The 18290-nt window shown below is 49.2% G+C and overlaps 1 protein-coding gene across 1 annotated transcript in view; it reads right to left on the bottom strand.

Annotated features, from left to right (window-relative positions):
* LOC135918083 (DNA mismatch repair protein Msh6-like) overlaps window positions 1–18290 on the bottom strand; it is a 564077-nt gene that overhangs the window by 117722 nt on the left and 428065 nt on the right. Inside the window, exon 24 of the mRNA XM_065451744.2 lies at window positions 6145–6271. Within this exon, the coding sequence (XP_065307816.2) occupies window positions 6145–6271 (127 nt within the window). The remainder of the gene's footprint in view (window positions 1–6144; window positions 6272–18290) is intronic.

The following is an 18290-nucleotide window of genomic DNA, read 5'->3' as shown; positions in this document are numbered from 1 at the left end:
TTTGTCCCTTGTTTTTGTGCGGTTACATGATGCATTCCAATGGCGACAAAGGGCAGTACCTGCGGTTGCTGTGGTGGTGCCCACTCCCCTTCAAAGTGGCAGTTCTCTCAAGCACAATGCTTCACGTGCGGCAAAACTGGACACCTGGCACGGGTATGCCGAAGGGGGAGGACGAACCGCAAACAGCAGCAGCAGCCTGGTTCGAGCCCAGGTACCATACAAGCCCGTGGCCAGGGTAGCCGTCACAAGAGTATGCGGTAGGGGCGTGTGGCAGCAGGCTCAAGTTCTTCGGTGGCCAGGCTCCACGTTGTGGCCGAGGACCCGCGGATTTTCGACATGTGGCACACAGGCTTTGTTCTGTTGTCTGTGCCGCCGTACATGCTGACCGTTGAAGTCTGTGGGGACCCCATTTCCATGGAGCTGGACGCAGGGGCCAGCGTGTCAGTAATGGCCGGGAAACGGTTCAAGCGTACATTACCCGGCGTGTCCGTCGGGCGTGATGCTGCGCAGCTACTCCAGGCAGCTCTCCCAGGTCCAGGGTCAGGCACAGGTCAGCATTCGCTTTGGCGCCAGGGAGGCAACCCTTCCCCTTTAATTAACCAAGGGGTTGTCACCGACGCTGCTGGGCCGAAACTGGATTCATACACTGGGTGTTCGTCTGCCAGAGTACCAGGAAGCCAGCCTCCTGACCGAGTTCAAGTCCCTGTTCCAGCCAGGGGTGGGCACATTTGTCGGCACGACGGCTGACGTCTATGTACCTGAGGGCGCCCGGCCACGTTTTTTTCAAGCCTCGCACACTGCCGTTCGCCCTGAAGGACAGGGTCACCCAGGAGCTGCAACAGTTACAGTGAGAGGGCATCCTGGTGGCCAGACATCTGAATGGGCCGATCCCATTGCACCAGTCCTCAAGCGAGACGGCAGTGTCAGGATCTGTGGGGATTTCAAGGTTACCATCAACCCCGTTGCTACCGTCGAGAAGTACCCGCTGCCCCGGATTGAAGATCTCTGGTCAGCATTGTCCGGTGGACAGAAGTTTAGCAAGCTCGATCTCAGAGATGCTTACCAGCAGCTGGTGCTTGGACGTATGTCACAATATCGACAACGTTGGGGCTCTTTCAGTAGACGCGCTTACTGTTTGGCGTGGCCTCAGCACCAGTCATATTTCAGAGGGAGATGGACAACCTCTTCAGAGTGGCGGTGTACTTGGACGACATCCTGGTTATTGGCAGCGATGACAGGGCCACCTGCAGAACCTGCACAACGTCCTGGCATGAATGTAGGACGCCGGTCTCAAGCTCAAGCTGCAAAAGTGCATTTTCTTGGCCCCCAGTTTTGAGTACTTGGGACATGTCATTTCCCACGCTGGCCTAGCCCCAGCTACCTGCAACGTTGATGCTGTGCTCAAACCGACTAAGCCCCAGAACAAGAAGGAGCTTCAGAGCTACCTCGACCTCATCAACTTCTACAGGAGTTTCCTGCCAAACCAGTCGGAGCATCTACAGCCGCTCCATCTTCTGGTTCGAGATGGTCAGCAATGGGTCTGGAAGAAGGAACAGGACCGAGCCTTCCAGCGCAGCAACGAGCGAATCACCAAGGATCCAGTGCTGGTACACTTTGATCCTTCCAAGCTTGTCGTCCTGACCGTAGATGCGTCGCCGTATGATGTGGGTGCCGTCCTGGCGCGCAGGGACAAGGATGGCCAGGAACGCCCTGTGTCGTTTCCCTCTCGTCGGCTTCATGCTGTAGAGCAACGCTACAGCCAGTTGGACAATGAAGGTTTGGCCCTCATGTTCGGTGTCGAACGCTTACACCAGTATCTGTGGGGCCGGAAGTTCGAGGCGGTCACGGACCAAAAGCCGCTGTTGGGGCTGCTGGGGCCTGACCAGGCAGTTCCTGTGCAGGCATCACCTCGAGTGGTACGCTGGGCCTTGAGGCTGGCAGCTTAGAGTTACCAGCTGGTTTACCATCCGGAAAAGGACCTGGGACCTGCTGGTGCCCTGAGCCACTTGCCCCCGCCAGAGGTGCCTGATCTGTTCCACAACCTGCTGAAGTGTTCATGCTGGAGCACACGTACCCGGAGGTGCTCGCCAGATCTGCGGTATTGCAAGCGACCAGCCAGGACTCAGTGCTGTCTCAGGTGGTCAAGGCGGTGTCCCGTAGGGAGGAATTGGTTCAGCAGGCCTATAGCCACAAGGCCGCTGAGCTGAGCTTACAGCAAGACACCCTTGGACGTCTTGCATCCGGACCTCCGATACACAGTGCTCCTGAAGCAGCTGAAGCAGAAGCTGGCCGCTGACCAAGGGTGCCGTCCCGGGCCTTTGCCGGAGTCGGGAACTCTAGTTTTTGCCAGGAACTTTTGTCCTCGCCACCCTGGTCTGCCGGACAGGTGGTGTCTCCTGCCAGCGCCTCATCGCTGCTCGTCCGCATGTCACACGGTGCCACGTGGCACAGACATACTGACTATGTTAAAACCTCGCCTCGGGACCTGGCCAGCACCCTCGACTGCCACTTCCGAGTTCCAGCCCGCAAGAGGACTAGCGGCAGCACCAGTCGCTTCCAGCGGTGCACCGGCCACTTTGTAGGCGGCAAGCATTGCCAGTGGTGCAGTGCCCGTTGGGCCGATGTCGAGCCCATCACCACTCACAAGGCCGACCACTGCAGACCCTCCGGATGGAGCGAGGCTGTTTCAGGAAGCACCCGGCGTTGCCACACCCAGCCTGTCAACACCGGTGTCCAGGCGGAGTACTCGATGGCGGAGGCCACCGGATTGTTACTCGCCTGGGTAGCAGGCACTGTAGTCCCGGCTAGGGCAGAGGCAGAGCCTCGCACTTTGAACTTGGATGTTTGTTGTCGACAAACAAACTGGGGGTAAGGGGGTGTAAGAAGCACGTGACGCCCCCTCGGGCATAATTTTCGTTTGTCCGCCAGGCTCAGTCAGGCAACAATGGTCACTGTAATAAACACAGACGAGCACAGCTGCTCAGCAGTCAGTCATCGTTCACCACCACCACGCTGCGTAGTATCTGCCCAATGGAGGGTGCCTCGAGCCCTTTCTCGTTCACGAACCCGGGCGGATCGTGACAGTTGGTCACCTCTGTGCAGTAGGCGTCAAACTTTTGTATTAAGGTCTTGTAGTCATCTTTGCTTGCCTTCAGCTCGAACTTGAAATTATTGAATACATTTAGCACCTCGTCACCCACAATGCTCAGCAGGAGTGCAGTTTTCCAAGCCTCACTTTTTGGCTGGTCCTTCACTTTTGATACTTGCAGGAAGAGCTCAAACTTTTGCTGAATACACTGCCATGGTTCCCCACCACCACTGCATCTGGTTCCCCACCAGATGCAGGGGCTCCGGTGCCTGCAGCCGTTCCATGCTCGTACTCCACCACTGCCAAAGCTAGAGCGTCGTAGCCACTTCCGACACCATGTATCCGCGCCGCAAAGGACGTGACAACGGCAAGATAGCCAGAACAAGAAGAACGCAGCTTTATTGGGGAGTGTTGCTTTTGTTGCCGACCAAGTGATAATGAGCCGACCGCAGCGTGCATGTCAGGAACAGGCGCACTGTCATTCACGCGCCTGATACACTTTCTTGCGTGTTTGTGTGTGTGAGCATGCGAGCGTGTTTTCTTGTGCTATGAAGTTGTTACCAAACTGGATCACTAAGTCGCCCAGCTAAGAGGTCTAGTTGAAAAATAGATAGATATGACATTTTGGCAGAAAACATTTTTTCTTAAAGGGGGAGGTTACCCTGGAATACCAACTTTTTTGTTTATGGAGATACCTTACTGAAATTTTCAGGATAGACTCATAGCGAAGGCATTAGAAGAACTACAATATTTCATGCAGTTTTGTTCATTGGTTCTCAAGCTACGGCAATATGTCAGAATGGTGCACCTCGTTTTCTCATTTTAGGCCTGGAGAATTTTCAAAAGGTGCTGCAACTGCGAAGTTCACTATGATGATTCCCAGATAGATACCTCAGGGCAAGACAGAGCCCTTTCTTTAAATTTCCTTGTTGAAACATTATAGCGAGCACCGAATTTAGTGTTGGTGATTAAGATTTTATCAATCAAATTTTGATGAAATGTCACAAATCTCAGACACAATATAAATAAAAAACTGGCTTGTCTTGTCCTCAGAAATTTATTGAGATACACAGTAAAAAAACTTCTGGAAATCTGATGAGCAGTTACAGAGATATGGCTGGAACAAGCAGCTTCACCAGCCAAAAAATTTGTTTTGAGAAAATGAGCTTTGAAAATTTTGAGCACATATATTGGTCTAAAATGACCCTACAGCATAACTGGAGATGTCCTTAGGCACTATATTCTTTTGCCACCTTTCCACCTACTCTTGCGATCGCTTCTTGGCCTTTTTAAGTGCATAGACTCTTTCTCGGGTGCCCGTTGAATGGCCAGGTGGCCAGGTGTTAGCCCCACTGAGGAACATAGCTCTTGGGTGGCCCTGTGGCAGCCAGCATTATATCTTAAAACTGCGTGTCGCAGTGCTGTCTCCCCAGCAATCAGCGATGCATGCTGCTCTTTGGGCATCAGGGACTACAGCATAGAGCGAAATGATTCTGATGCATTCGGTGTCTTCGCTCCTAGGAAGCATTGCAGCAGAGAAGCCTGTGAGAGGCGCTCATAAAAAGGTAGCACTGCTTCCGCAACATAGCCAGGAAGATTTTACCGATGCTTCGGAGGTGGCACACCATCACTCTTGCTGTCATCACTCTTGCATCACTCTTGCTGTCAGGAAATGTGTTTTCAAGTGCACAGTGGACAACGCAATCGCACTGCCCGAGGCAGATGAAAGAGAGGTTGTGGAACCCGCTGTCGATGAGCACGAAACACTAGGCGCATTCGTGATGAGAAATTCCTGCGCCGGTGAAGCAGGAGTCACGTTGCTAGAAGCATCAACGCAACCACGCTTTTGCGTAGACGAAGCAGAAGCTGACCCACAGGAACCATCGGTGCGATCGTCGTCGACGCGCGAGCTAGTGCCGAGCTTTGCCATGCGGGTGAGCTTCATAGAACGCTTCCTTGCAATGAATGCGTGTAGCGTCTGGAGTTTCTTTGGGCACATTGTGGCCAACCGCACAACAATCGGCAGGCTAAACGCAACATCGGTCTCGTAAGGATGGTAGAAACTTGGAGAATATGCGAACGGCTGCAAAGATAGACGATGGCAAGCAAAACACACAAAGGGCGCCGGCAATGGAGGAGCCAAAGCAGAGGACATCTGGATGCATTATGCAGGCGACTACTACATCATCGCACGCAGCAGCCAATGGGAGTCGCAGGCTCCCCCGCGTCCTTGAGGAGTGCGCGCTTCGCCCAATCTCGGCTTCGTGTCTCAGCCGCGGGAAACTTGAAACAACTCGCGAGTCCTCCAATCATGAGCGATTTACGCCTCTCCCGTGCTGCCGCCACGGGTGGTGGGGTAAAAAAAGCACAAGAATGCACGAACAAAATACCACCAAAATGGCGGCGCTCGGGGCAGCGGTGGAGAAATGGCGTTCACGCCAAGTAGGGGCATTTTGAGCGCTCGCTCGCCGCTCGAGGGTTGCCGTTGCTCGTTATAAACTTCAGCTGAAATAGTTTCGCGATGAATTAGATGATATTTACAGAAATGGTAGTTCATAAGACATACTGCCTGAATATGTGCTGTAATGCAGTGATTTGGGCTTCTTTAAGACATTGTGAGGCTTATAGCGCGTGATTGTTGCAAGTTAGCGCCTCTGTGTGTCACGTCTTCCTTTCGTCCTTGTCTCTTCACGCGCTATAAGCCTACCGAATATGTGGGTTTCCAAAAATTTACTTTTTCACGATTTTTCGGTTTTCAAAGGCCACGTCCCCCCTTAACTGATAGACCGACATCAAAGCTCGAGTTAACTAGACTCTACTGTACATTCGAGGGAGAGTGAGTGATGAACTTGGAGCATTGCAGTCTTCTTTTTCACCAAAAGGCCGCAACACGGATGTGCTGGCACAGGCTCGGCACAAATTATGCAATTTTTCCTAAATGTTGCAGGACGTAGCAGGTTTCAGCTCGTAGGCAGCGGTGAAGGAAATTCAGGAAAGGGATGCGCGCACGCCACTGCACGCGGCTGCAAGGAAGAGCACACTACAGTGGGCCTCACCTGTGCCTGGCGTGGCAGGAAGCGTGGTGTGCAAGAGGCATCAGTGAGCGAGCCGCTGTAGTGTGCCAGTGACAGGAGGCCATCCAGCAAGGCCAGGCAGTGGATGGCTGCCTCCCAGTGGGTTCGCCTGTAGAACAACAGCTTTAATTGTAAGAACACCGTTATAAGTGACAATGCTATAATGCCATCTATAGTGTATTTGTTACTTAAAAGGTGGAGGTCTGGACACTGACCAAAAATGGTTTAAACTAGTTATTTACGTTTCGGCTCCCCCACGGGAGCCTTGTTCACAATGAAAGAAACGGCAGAGCTGGTGCCCCTTTTTATGTGTGTCTCAATATGTCTCAAAACATGATTAAGGCACCTGGCATGTATTTGTTAGGGTGATATGCTAAAAAAAATTATGCAGATCCCCGGCACTGTGACAATTTATGTTATAAAAGCATTTTGCAGGTAGCTGGCTACCCAGTATTGTCTGGCATTTGGCAAAGCGTTACCGAGTGGACAAACGTGTCTGTGTACAGCGGTCAGCAGTATGTCTGATGCAAGTATCTGTGTAACAACAGCAGCAAGATGACTGTGACGACGATCTTATAACAGCAACGGCATGATTTTAGGGCTGTGTGAATATAGAATAGTGGATTTAAAACTAATTATCAAAAAATTAAAAAAAATTCAATCTAAAGAATTTGCGGCAAGAAAATGCAGTGCAGCACATGCTCACAGGTGTTCTAGCATTATATACCAACACTACCAGGGCATAACAGGGCCCCCCCACCCCTTTCTGCCATCCATGCGACTGCACCTGCACTCAGGGGTCGGCGCACTGTCAATAATATTTTCGAGCCCGCGATGCAAGTTCAAAGCTAGTCTTGCGAAGGATCACTAGGACCTATAAAAGAGATTGTTGTGCGCCTACGAATGACATTTGGAATGAGGGGCCACAATACAGTATTTCAGAAAGATGGTGGCTGCGAACATGCAACGGTCATCCTGTGCACTCGCTTTCATTGGCAAGGCAGTTTGTCAGCTTTTTGAGCGCTGTGAATAGATGTGCATTAATTCTGTAACCATAAATTTCATTTCATTTTATTTCAGCATTACTTTTTTACAACAGAAAAAGAATGCTAGGGAAAGAACAAAAAGCTGCAAAACAGCAGCTTGACTAGGTCCTTACCCCTTTTCTTCGCAACAGGCACAGATTCATACATACATTCAGAGTACATATAATATACACATACACACACACATACCATAAAACTTGCTGCTATAGTTTGTCATTGAGAGAGAAAAAAAAAGTGCGCACATATTCACCAATGGAAAAAATACAAAAGTACATATATAACATTTTCTTGAAACATTTTTCTTGAAACATTGTTACAACATTTAGATATGTGAAACTTGCCATTGTAACTCATAGAGCCACTCACACAAGGGTATAATTTAGTACAGCCACATGCTTTCGTACAAAGGATATTCAACATATATAGCAAAATACCATCATATAAATCATTTATTTCAATCAAATTACACAACCGTTTGTGTCACCGGATCCACGCAAATGTGTCATATTCTGTAAGTTGTGCTGTCCTGTCGTCTTTCTTGTGCTGTATGCGCTAAACAAAGTATTCATGTGCTGTCAACGTTTGCTTAGAAATATAATTTAGGGTTATATCAATATTCTGTGGGGCGTTTAGTAACTTCAGTATGCGATATTCTAACCTAGTGAATTCGTAATTTGCTCTTAAAAATGGCAGTAGCTAAACATACTTCTGCCTCATATTGTACGGTACATGTGTGGGGAAAGTTAATTTTCATAAATCTAAGAAGACTGTATTTTTATATAGAAGACTGTTTTTGCCGTTTAAAACAAGGTTTGTTTCGTATAACTGTTGTATGGGAATCACATTAACCACCGTATTCAGAAATGCATCTTGACTTGAAGCTCATGCTTGACTTGGTATAACTGACACCTGATGCGAACGCGTCCAAGACGCTCATTGCTTTTCTTTTGGTGCGTTCACGACAGGCGTCATTTAAATCAAGTCAAGCATGGGCTTCAAGTTAGGATGCATTTCTGAATACGGGGGTAAGGGAGCGAAATATTATATTGCGAATGATGGCAGAAATTTTTTTTTAAATGCATTTAAAAGCTCTAAGCATGTGTTATATATGTGTGTCCCCATGACATGCCGGTATTATGGAGTGCGGTCAAGTTTCTTTACGCTACGCTCTCGAGTTAACCAGACTCGAGACTTGCCTACACCGAACTACACACTTCCGATTAGGCCTAAGTGGCTAGACAATGTGGCCGTGACGAAAATTTGGTACCGGCCAATGTGGTTCGGGCTACAAACCTTCGCTGAAAGCTTGTCGCTAATGTTCCTACAGACAGCTCATCAGTGATTGGTCGCGACATTATGTGGATGGTGTAGTGTCGTTTCGCGGTGCTCGCGAGGAACCACATGACTTTTTTCGTGAGCTTCGGAGTGAATAATAGTTCAGTTGTTGTTTGGGATGCTTGTTGCTTATACTCACTTAGCCCAGCCTAGCAGCGCATTCCAACAACGAGTTAGAGTGATAGTTATTGAAGAGGCATTCGGGTCTGCGATCAACCAGCTGGAACTACTGCGAGCACACGTGCTAAATTTGTCTGTGTGCGTGCATGCGGGTAGAAAGCTGGTTGGTAGAAAGTTGGTCAGTTAGAAAACATGCAGCATGAGACGCAGACACGCATTGAGATGGTGGGGCTTCTGCGGCTTGAGATGCATAGTGTTGTTTTCTCCTATTGCGTAGACGGAAAGCCGAAACGAAATCGAGCTGGTGGGCGATGCCAGACACCACCAGAGTGAAACAAGATGCTCACATCACATTGCCTGCAGCAGGGAATCGCAATAGGGTTGGCAGCGATACCGGTGAATCCGGCGTGCAACAATCCGGGAGGAGATTCGCTGGTTCCAGAATAAGAAACTAGAGTGCAAGCCGCAGTTTTCATGTGACACAAGCAGGTGAGTATTGTGGGCAAGCTGATGCGACAGGCAGATACTGTTCTCGACCACATGTACCTCGCGCCTTTTCTTGTTCACATGGGATCTAGCATGGGAAAACGCACCATATGATCGCAGTCTACAGCAGGGAACGGTGGCGCTTTTGGGTTATAGACTATTAAAAGCGTGCAGCACTTCAAGCAGCAAAACGCGCTGTGAAACCCACGACACATTCATTTGAGGAATCGCAGGAATTTGTGCACAGGTGCGAGTGAGAGCGGGTGTGAAAGGGAAAATCTGGGGGCTTTTGCTCCTTGAATATATGACTCTGCCTAGGTGCTACAGAAGAGGTCTCTAAGCACGTGTTGTATGTGTTTGCCCCATGACATGCCGGTATTGCGGAGTGCGGTCGAGTTTCTTTACGCTCCGCCGTTGGCTGCCCGCACGGTGAGGCAGTGGGCACAGATGCCCCATTCGGTGATCGCTGTGTCTGAAGGGGCAAGGTTCTGACTAGTGTTGCATAAGACGCGGGTTGCTTTTTTCGTCGCAAAGATAGACTGAATTTTTTACAAGCACCAGGAGGGCATATGTAACTGGCAAACGGAGGCCTCAGGAAAGCAGCTGAGGTTATAATAAAGCAGGCGGCGCTGGATCTCCAGGGCACCCAAAGGGTAGTGGAGGGATCAAAGCTGGAAGCATGGCAGCCTGTGGGTTGGGGCCGCGGAGACCGAAGCTTGCCAGGGAATGTTCGCATAAAAAATTGGCTGTCTGCGATAGCAGACAGCTGATCTTATACACCCCTGGCACGCGCAGGCCTCGACGAGCGCCAACCCACAGTGACCTGTCCAGATTTTAGCTTTGGTGTCCCTGTTGCTGCTTTGGTGTCCTGAAGGCGCCGCCAATAATACGAAATAATGACATATTGTTACAATTACCAAAAGACATGAATGAATAAATATAATTACGTCCAGCCACCAACTAGTGACACTAAGTTCAGCACCACCGCGCCCAGCGACTTCTGCAACACCAGTCAGAACTTTGCCTCTGAAGACGGACTTTCTCGCCCCTGCGGTGCTGGTGCTGAGTGAGCCATCGTCACCGGTGGCCTTTCAGCCACTTGCATTCAACCACAGTTGCTAAGGCGCTCTGCCTTCTAGGTTTTCACTATATGCGGCCCGGGCTCTACTACGGTTGCTACTGCTCTACAGAAACATCTGTGGTGTTATTTACAAGGTACATAAGTAAGCCGCGAGAAAGCTACGATCTGCCACGACTTACTTAGCACGACCGTTGCAGGGGCGAGACAGTATGTCGGACACAGCGGTTGCCAAATAGGGCGTCAGTGCTTCCTGCTTCACCTATTTTGACCGCGCTGGCTGCCAGCGTCCGAGCTTAAACAAACTCAACCCCACTTCGCAATACCGGCATGCCTAGGGACAAATGCCTACAACGTGTGCTAAGAAACTTTCTGCGTAGTGCCTAGGCAAAGTCATATATTCAAGGAGCAAAAGCCCCCAGATTTTCTTTCTCGCGCCCGCACATACTCGCGCCTTCGCATGAACGGCTGGCGATCCCTCAAATGAACGTCTCGTGCGAAACCCATAAGTGAAGATGCTTATTGCAACAGGGTTGGCAGTGATAGCTATGAATGCAGCGTGGAACAACCCGAGAAATCTGCTAGTACCGGATTAAGAAACTAGAGTACAAGCCGGCATTTTTGCGTGAGACAAGCAGGCGACTGCGTTGCGGGCGAACTGATGCAGTAGGCAACTACTGTTCTCGACCGCGTGCACCGTGCGCCTTTTTTTTTATATGGGATCTAGTGGCTGGGAAAACTCACCATACAATCGAAGTCTGCAGCAGAGAACGGCGGCGCTTTTGGGTTATAGCCTATTAAAAGAGCGCAGTACATTTCCAGGAGTGGGCGAGGCAACAGCGGCATGGGCACCATGTTGACCTGTTCTCTGTTCATCACGCAGTTCGCCGGCTACCTTGTTGCCTCCATGCTCGAGAATGCTGCTGCGCATGTCCCTGACATGGTGCTGCACTTGGCATCATCGTAGTTCCCTCGCCATGTCATGGATGTGCCAACGGTCAACGCATGGTCAACCCTCTCTTCCTTGCAGATAACAATGGCAGATTGCACCTCGCATCATTGGTCCATACATATCCCGCATGCTCCGCTGGAGAAGATTAACATCACAATCGCAGTAAAACATGTTGTGGGGCTAGTTGGTGCAAAGCTTTCAAAAAATGAAGCACCAACGGTAATGGCACATTAAGAAGGAGCAAAAGGCAGGAGATATTTGAAAACATCACAATCCACTGCCCAACCATCGACAGGCCGACGATACGCTGCCGTGTCGTCGTTTTATACCTTCTTGTGTCCTTGTCTTGTACTGCGCTGTAACAAACCTTACTATGCACGTGGTCCTTTGGGGGTATAAGTATGACCGATCCCGGAAGTAAAATTTTCGTTGTTGATAGTTAGCACTTGTCTTCGTCTTCTTTTCTTGTTTCAATGCGCAATACAGATACCTTTCAATGATGACCGACCAACAAGCCCACATCGCTACCCTCGTTTATTTAATTTCTAGTACAATGGGCTCTTTTCAATATGCTCCTTGAGATTCTGGGCGTACTGTTGCCCTCATCGCCATGGCTGCCTGCAGCGCACATGTCCTAAGTTTCTGCATCCGTAACAAGCAGCTTCCCCAAGATATAAACTCATTGTCTGGTGGTTTCACATCATCTGCTGGCCACGGAAAAAGAATTTTGAAGATTGTACGTGCTGAACGACTTCAACAGGCGCGCCTCCACCGTGATTACCTCAGCATGCAAATGTTCGATCAGCATGAACCGTGCACCACAAGGAAACTTCTATGGAGGCCTGCGCGGTTAGCTGATCAGGTCACCGAGTTCCTTTGGCCACCTCAGCTAAGGCTACTATGGGCTCACGTAAACACAGATCAACGAAAACCAATGACTGACATCCATGTTCCAAACAGTTTTAACTTTCCCAATAGTGTGTACCAAGTCCTTGGTCTTGGTCCAAAATTTGCCTAAAAGAGCAGCTGGACTAAACCGGAGCCTCTGTCCATCATATGTGAAGTGTCCGAAACAGCCCCGGGAAAGATGGTGTGAGGACGAAGTCTGAAGGGTTGGATGCCCTGTTACGATGTAAGCCCCAACCTTCTAGGCTGCCTGTAAAATACGTACATTCTTACCTGAGGAATAATTCATTTGTGTCATACCAGCTGGCAAAGAGGGCGGTTTTGTCATTTTTTTCCTAGAATTGTTTCTTAGAAAAAGCTGGTCAAGCTATCTCTGCAGTGTTCAATGAATGCAAGGATGTGTCACCTGCAAAAGTAGCAGCAAGAGCTAGTGAAATTTACAAGAAATTGAACCCTGATAGATTATGGAAAAGTATACTGAAATCAGATAACAGTCCTTGATGTATCTTTCACTGCTAAGACGCACAAGGCAGATGTTCCTTTTCGAGTTATAATTTTCAAAAGAGGTACCTGGCAGAAGCAAGCTGCCATGTACCTGCTTTCACAGCTGAACATTCTCGAGATTGATGATCCGTTTCTTGTGAAAGGTTCTGACGAAGTCCTTGATTTTGTGAAGTGTCACGCGAAAAAAAAAAAGGCTTCAAGGCCTTCTCTGCTGACGTTAAAGAATTATGTTACTCTATCCTGCACAATGACCTTCAATGTGTCGAGGATTATATTGAAAAAGTTGGCGCCAGAAGGTTTTCACAGGAGGCAGGTGTTTCAGTAAAAGGGTTTTTCAAATTTTTATGTTTTTACCTGTCATCAACTTTTGTACAGTGGAACAATAGGCCGCATCTACAGAAGGAAGGCATTTGTATAGGGTCGTGTTTAGCTCTCATCTTTTGCAACCCCTACTTAGCACATTTAGATAGGCACATGTATGTACACCTCACAGGGCTACCAGGATTTCAGGGAGCTTTTAAATTCGTCGAAATTTTAGTGCTCTTAGATTGCCCTAGTAAGAGTTTCCAAGGAAAATGTGCCAATGGCTTTACAATTTTTTGCGAGCATTTGAGACCTCTTTACATGACCTTTGAAGTGCCTGTCGACAATAGGCTCCGGTTTCTTGACGTTCAGTTCATTTTTTTTATAGTCAGACCGGCTAGGCTTATAGCCCACGAGCTAACAAACCTCTCCCCCAATTTCATTCAGCCCATTCAAAATTAGTGAAGAGGAGCATAACTAACATGTGTTTCAAGAACGCCCTGAGAAAATCATGCCCACACCTAGTGAAAACCAGTCTCCAGCAACAGTCTGCGCATCTTAAGGAGGCTGGTTATCCTAACCATGTGTTGGTGTCGGTGGCAGAGAGGTTACTAGAACAAGAACGCTCGAGAGATTGCCCCAGTGAAAATGGCAGAGCTAGCAGTTGTGGGCAGGTCAAATCCGCTATGATTCCGTACATACACCTGGTACCACACAGCCTGAAATAAATGGGAAGTTGCGCCAACGTAAGGGTTGTTTTTTCAGCTCATAATAAGCTGGGTACCTTGTGCAAAACCACGAAACCAATGAGGACGAAAAGGCTGGTGTGTGATAAGAATCAGAGAGATCCATTCGTAGGATGCGCAGTGGGGGTGATCTATCACTTTTCGCTGTCATGTGGTAAATGCTACATAGGCTAAACCGGAAGGTGCATTAATGAGAGCTTAAAAGAGCACAGAAATAACCGTCACAGTGTATCAGGCGACGGTTTTCTTGCTTTCCATTGTAAAACGTGTCCATGTCGGCCATGTCGCCTACTTCTAGATGATACCACTGTTATAGATAGGGACAAGCACAAATGTGTAAGACTAATAATAGAAACGGAGCAGATCCTCTCGGCCACTGACCAATGCATCAGTAAACTATCACTGTCATTGTCTGCGAGAGAGTTGGATTATTTGTGCACGGCGTAAAGGCTGAACCGCATTTTCCATATTTCATTTAGATTTTCTTGTCTTGTATCGATTTTAGATTGTTTTTCATGCCGTCATGTACGTAAGTGCATCCTATTGGTTGCTATCATAGTGTGCACATGGTTGTTTGGGGGTATAAATATGACCGATCCCAGAAGTAAAATTTTCATTGTTGATAGCGCTTGTCTTTGTTTCTTCTTGTGTTCTTGTTTTGTTTCGCTATACAGATACCTTTCAATGACTGGCCAACAAGCCCATATCACTACCCTCGTCGGTTTATTCATCCTTCTCATATATTGTGCATACGTTTTCACATTTGCATACCTGCTTGCAGTTTTGTTGGCTATTCCTTGTGTATTTCTGCATACTTTGTTCACATGAACTACATTATCACTTCTGTTTTGCTGCTACAGCTTGTGTGCAACTGCCGTCTCAGGTAGGAGGACCATGTAAAGCGTTCCTGCCTTTTGTCCTGTCTTTTTAAGTGCAATGATGCACACTTGAATAAAGTCAAATTCAATTCCACTCAAAAACACACGCTGTGATGTCTTCAGTAAAAGCATGTCATACAATCATATGTAAAGAAGTCCCCAGTACGTTTGTTTAAAGCTTTATGCGGGCGTTGTCTACCGGTAACAACTGATTTAAGATACATGTAGCTTGCATCTCAGTGTGCATACCCAGACTGCATTATTCTTTTCATCTCACCAGTAGCCAAGGCTTTAACAGCTGCAATCACCTGCTATCACTAGTGAAGGCACTGCAAGATGGGGGAGCAAAAGCAAGGATAACACGTGTGGGGATGCGCGACCTTCGCGCCTCCCCTGATGTTTTTCCCGCATAGCGCGTCTCCTGTAGTGCGGCTTCGCCGCACATGCGGCGGTCGGAATGGTACAGGCGCAGTCCAAGAGATGGCGCGAGTGTTGCGCTGCTAACGCCTCGAGGTTACTTGGGCGCCGAAAGGAAGGCGCTTGCTCTCTTGGGTTCGAGACAGGAAGCGGGACGGACGTGTCGCACGTGCAGCAACCCTCTTCCCCGGCGGGTCGCCGAACAGCGCGGACATTCCACGCGCGCGGCGACCGATGCATCTGCGAGACCGCCTCGCGTGGCCGCCTTCGAACGCGCCACGATTCGCGTGACTATACACGCGAACGACCAGGCGTTGGGATCCAGCATGGAGCGAACATATTCGCTCGCGAGGACGCGGTGAGTCGGACTTCTAGATTTGTCGCGCGCCCATCGGCATATTTTGTGGATAGCAACTCGGCTAGCAGGCATTGATGTATGAAAGGTGCAATAAATGCCCTTGTGATTGTTTGCACTACTGTGTTGTCGTTCCTTTGTCCCAAGAGTACGGTGTGAGATATCCCAGTTCAGACCCCACACACGTAGCAAAACTTTCACGAGAGCATGCTTCAAGACGTGTTATCTGTGCTTTTAGTTAATGGCCCTGTAACCCCTTTATTGGCGATAACGGCTGTTGAAGTCTTTGTAACCATCAAGACCAAAAAGATTAAGGCAACGTGGCGGCGTGTGCTCAGATGCAAGCTATATAGAACCAAGTGTTATATGGCACCACTGAAGCCTAAAGCACGGCGTTAAGAACTTAGTGGAACGTGCTTCTCAGCAGAGCAAGGTGAGTGAACATCACGTGTCGCAAACAAGAACTGAACTTTGGCACTACCCCCAAAGCACTGTTATGTGTCACCACAGTACTCCCCGCCTGGTGAGTGCGTGGCATTGGGCGCACTCGTACGACACGCTGTGGTTCACAAATTCATGTGCAACGGAGGTCTTGTACACCGTCCACTCTGCGTGAATCTTTTGACGGCCTGTTGGGCCTTTCCTATCTGGTCTGCTGGGGGTCCTTGTGGTGATGGAGCTCGAGGTGCTGCAGGTACTTCGCTGTCGCAGTCCACGTGTGGTGGTTTTACACGGTCGAGCGAAACTACGTCGTGACGGCCACCTCAGTCGATCGTAATGTGCTTGTCTCCACGTTTCCCCACCTTGAATGGCCTATGATACCGGTGCCGGAGTGGACGCTATATGGCTTTGTGCCTCACAAACATTTCAGAGCAAGAGGAGAGATCACGGTGCACGTGAACAAGCCGTGCTACTGGCGGAAGCAGAGGGACAGTGTGTAGCTTGCTCATGATGTCGTGCAGTCGCAGAATGTAGTTGGTGTTTGCCTGGACGTTTGCATCTTTACTGTTAGCAAAAAACTTCCCCCCTGGAAGGCGAAATGTTGTCCTGTATATCAGTTCCGCCGAGCAGCACTCCATATCTGCTTTCAGAGCCGTCCTAATTCCCAGGAGAACAAAAGGCAGTGCCTCCACCCAACTGTGACTCGAAGTTGCCATCAGGCTAGTCTTACTCTGCCAATGGAAACTTTCCACCATACCATTGCTGATGGGATGGTAGGCAGTTGTTCTGATGCAGGAGGTTCCCAGGAGCTGTGTGATGTTCACGAATAGGACACATTTGAATTGTGTTCCGCGATCCGCAGTCACTATTGATGGTACTCCGAACCCGGCTACTGAGTGGTAGATAAAAGAACGGGCAACAGTATCAACAGTCATGATCAATGCAAGTTAGCAAATGGCTTTGCCCCTGAGAAGCGGGCAATGGTCCCCCAATGTCGTCATGCACATGTCGAATTGAGCGTCCGGCACAGGGAACGATCCCAAAGGGGTCACACAGTGTGTCGCTGCACGTTGGAGTGCTGCCATGCGAGGCACTCTTGTGTCCAGCGTTGGACATCCCGGTTTATTCCCGGCCACACGAACCATGCTATGCACAGCCGTTGAGTGGCTCGAATCCCTGGATGTGACAGGTTATACAGCAAGTCATAAATGTTGCGGCAAAGATTCGTTGGCACGAACGGACTGGCCCTGCCTGCAGGCATGTCACAGCATATGGATCCTGTGGGTTCAGTCAACCAATGCAGCTTCAAGGTGTTGATTGTAGACTTCAGTGGGTGATTCAACTCACTGTCACTGCATTGAGCCGTTTTTAGTGTGGTGAAGTCAACGCCGCTCGGCAGACTGATGCCATTCACTGGTTTGAACAAAACGGCGTCTGCAACAGCACTTCATTGTCCGCCCCGCTGACATTGCATATATCCATCGTGAATTATGTGATGTACGACATATGGCGGAGCTCCCATGCCACGTGTGTACCAGTATCCGAGTTCATCGCAGCACGCAATGCGTAGGTCAGCAGCTTGTGGTCCACGAGTACGAAGAATTCCCACCCTACTACCTACCGTATTTACACGATTGTAAGTTGACCTCTTTTTTAAAGTTTGAAAATCTGAAGTGGGGAGGTCGACTTACAATCGAAACCAAAAGATGGCACTGCGAAAACAAATAAAAAAAAAAAAAGAAGTGAGACCAATGGGATATCAGGGGAGCTACAACGTAGTTCCAAATTTATGTTTGCTCTATGGCCCCACCTGTAGCTTTCCGCTATTTCGCTTTGTTCGCTTTTCGGAAGGGTTTTTCAACATTTTTGAGAGTTTTACAGTGCACACAGCATTCATGTGGGGGTGTCGATTTTTCATGGAAGTGCCGCTGTTCCATTTGCGGCGGCACCTTCAGAACAGCGGCGCTTGCGGAGAGTATTGATAGTTCATGGAAGAGCAGACACCACTCGCAGCTCGCGTTTCTCTTTCCCTGTAGCTCTTTAGCATTCTTTAGTTTCGTGCGTTCAATTTGACTGCCGGCCGCATGCTACTTCCGTGCTTCCTCAGTCGTCATGAGTGCTCCAAGTCCACTAAACATTTGGCGCTCGTTCACTGCGGCGTTGAAGAGGGCTGCCATCATTTATGCTGAAGAAACGAGTAACTGCGAAGCGGGCCGCAAGTTTGACGTTTCTTAACGAGTATGGCGAGAGTGGCGACGGCAGCAAAGCAATATTTTCACCTGTGATGGCAAGCAAAGAGGTTTCCGCGGGCCAAAGTCCGGACGCTTTCCGAAGCTCAAGGTCAAGCTTGCAGCATACGTTGATGAAATGTGTGATCGGTCCCTGCCAGTGACGTGCGACATGGTCATGAGACCAGCCTGGATCTTTGCCTTTTAAGGACCTGCTCCGCCATGAGTATGAGTGGCTGGCGACAGAAGACCGTGAACTTACACCAACCGGACATGTCAAAAGAGCCTCCCTGATGGCTCTGTGTGGTTGGGTGCTTTCGGCGTGGACTTATG

This window comes from Dermacentor albipictus, chromosome 3 (assembly GCF_038994185.2).
Source record: "Dermacentor albipictus isolate Rhodes 1998 colony chromosome 3, USDA_Dalb.pri_finalv2, whole genome shotgun sequence".
NCBI lineage: Eukaryota > Metazoa > Arthropoda > Arachnida > Ixodida > Ixodidae > Dermacentor > Dermacentor albipictus.
This window is presented reverse-complemented; position numbering and strand designations above follow the sequence as displayed.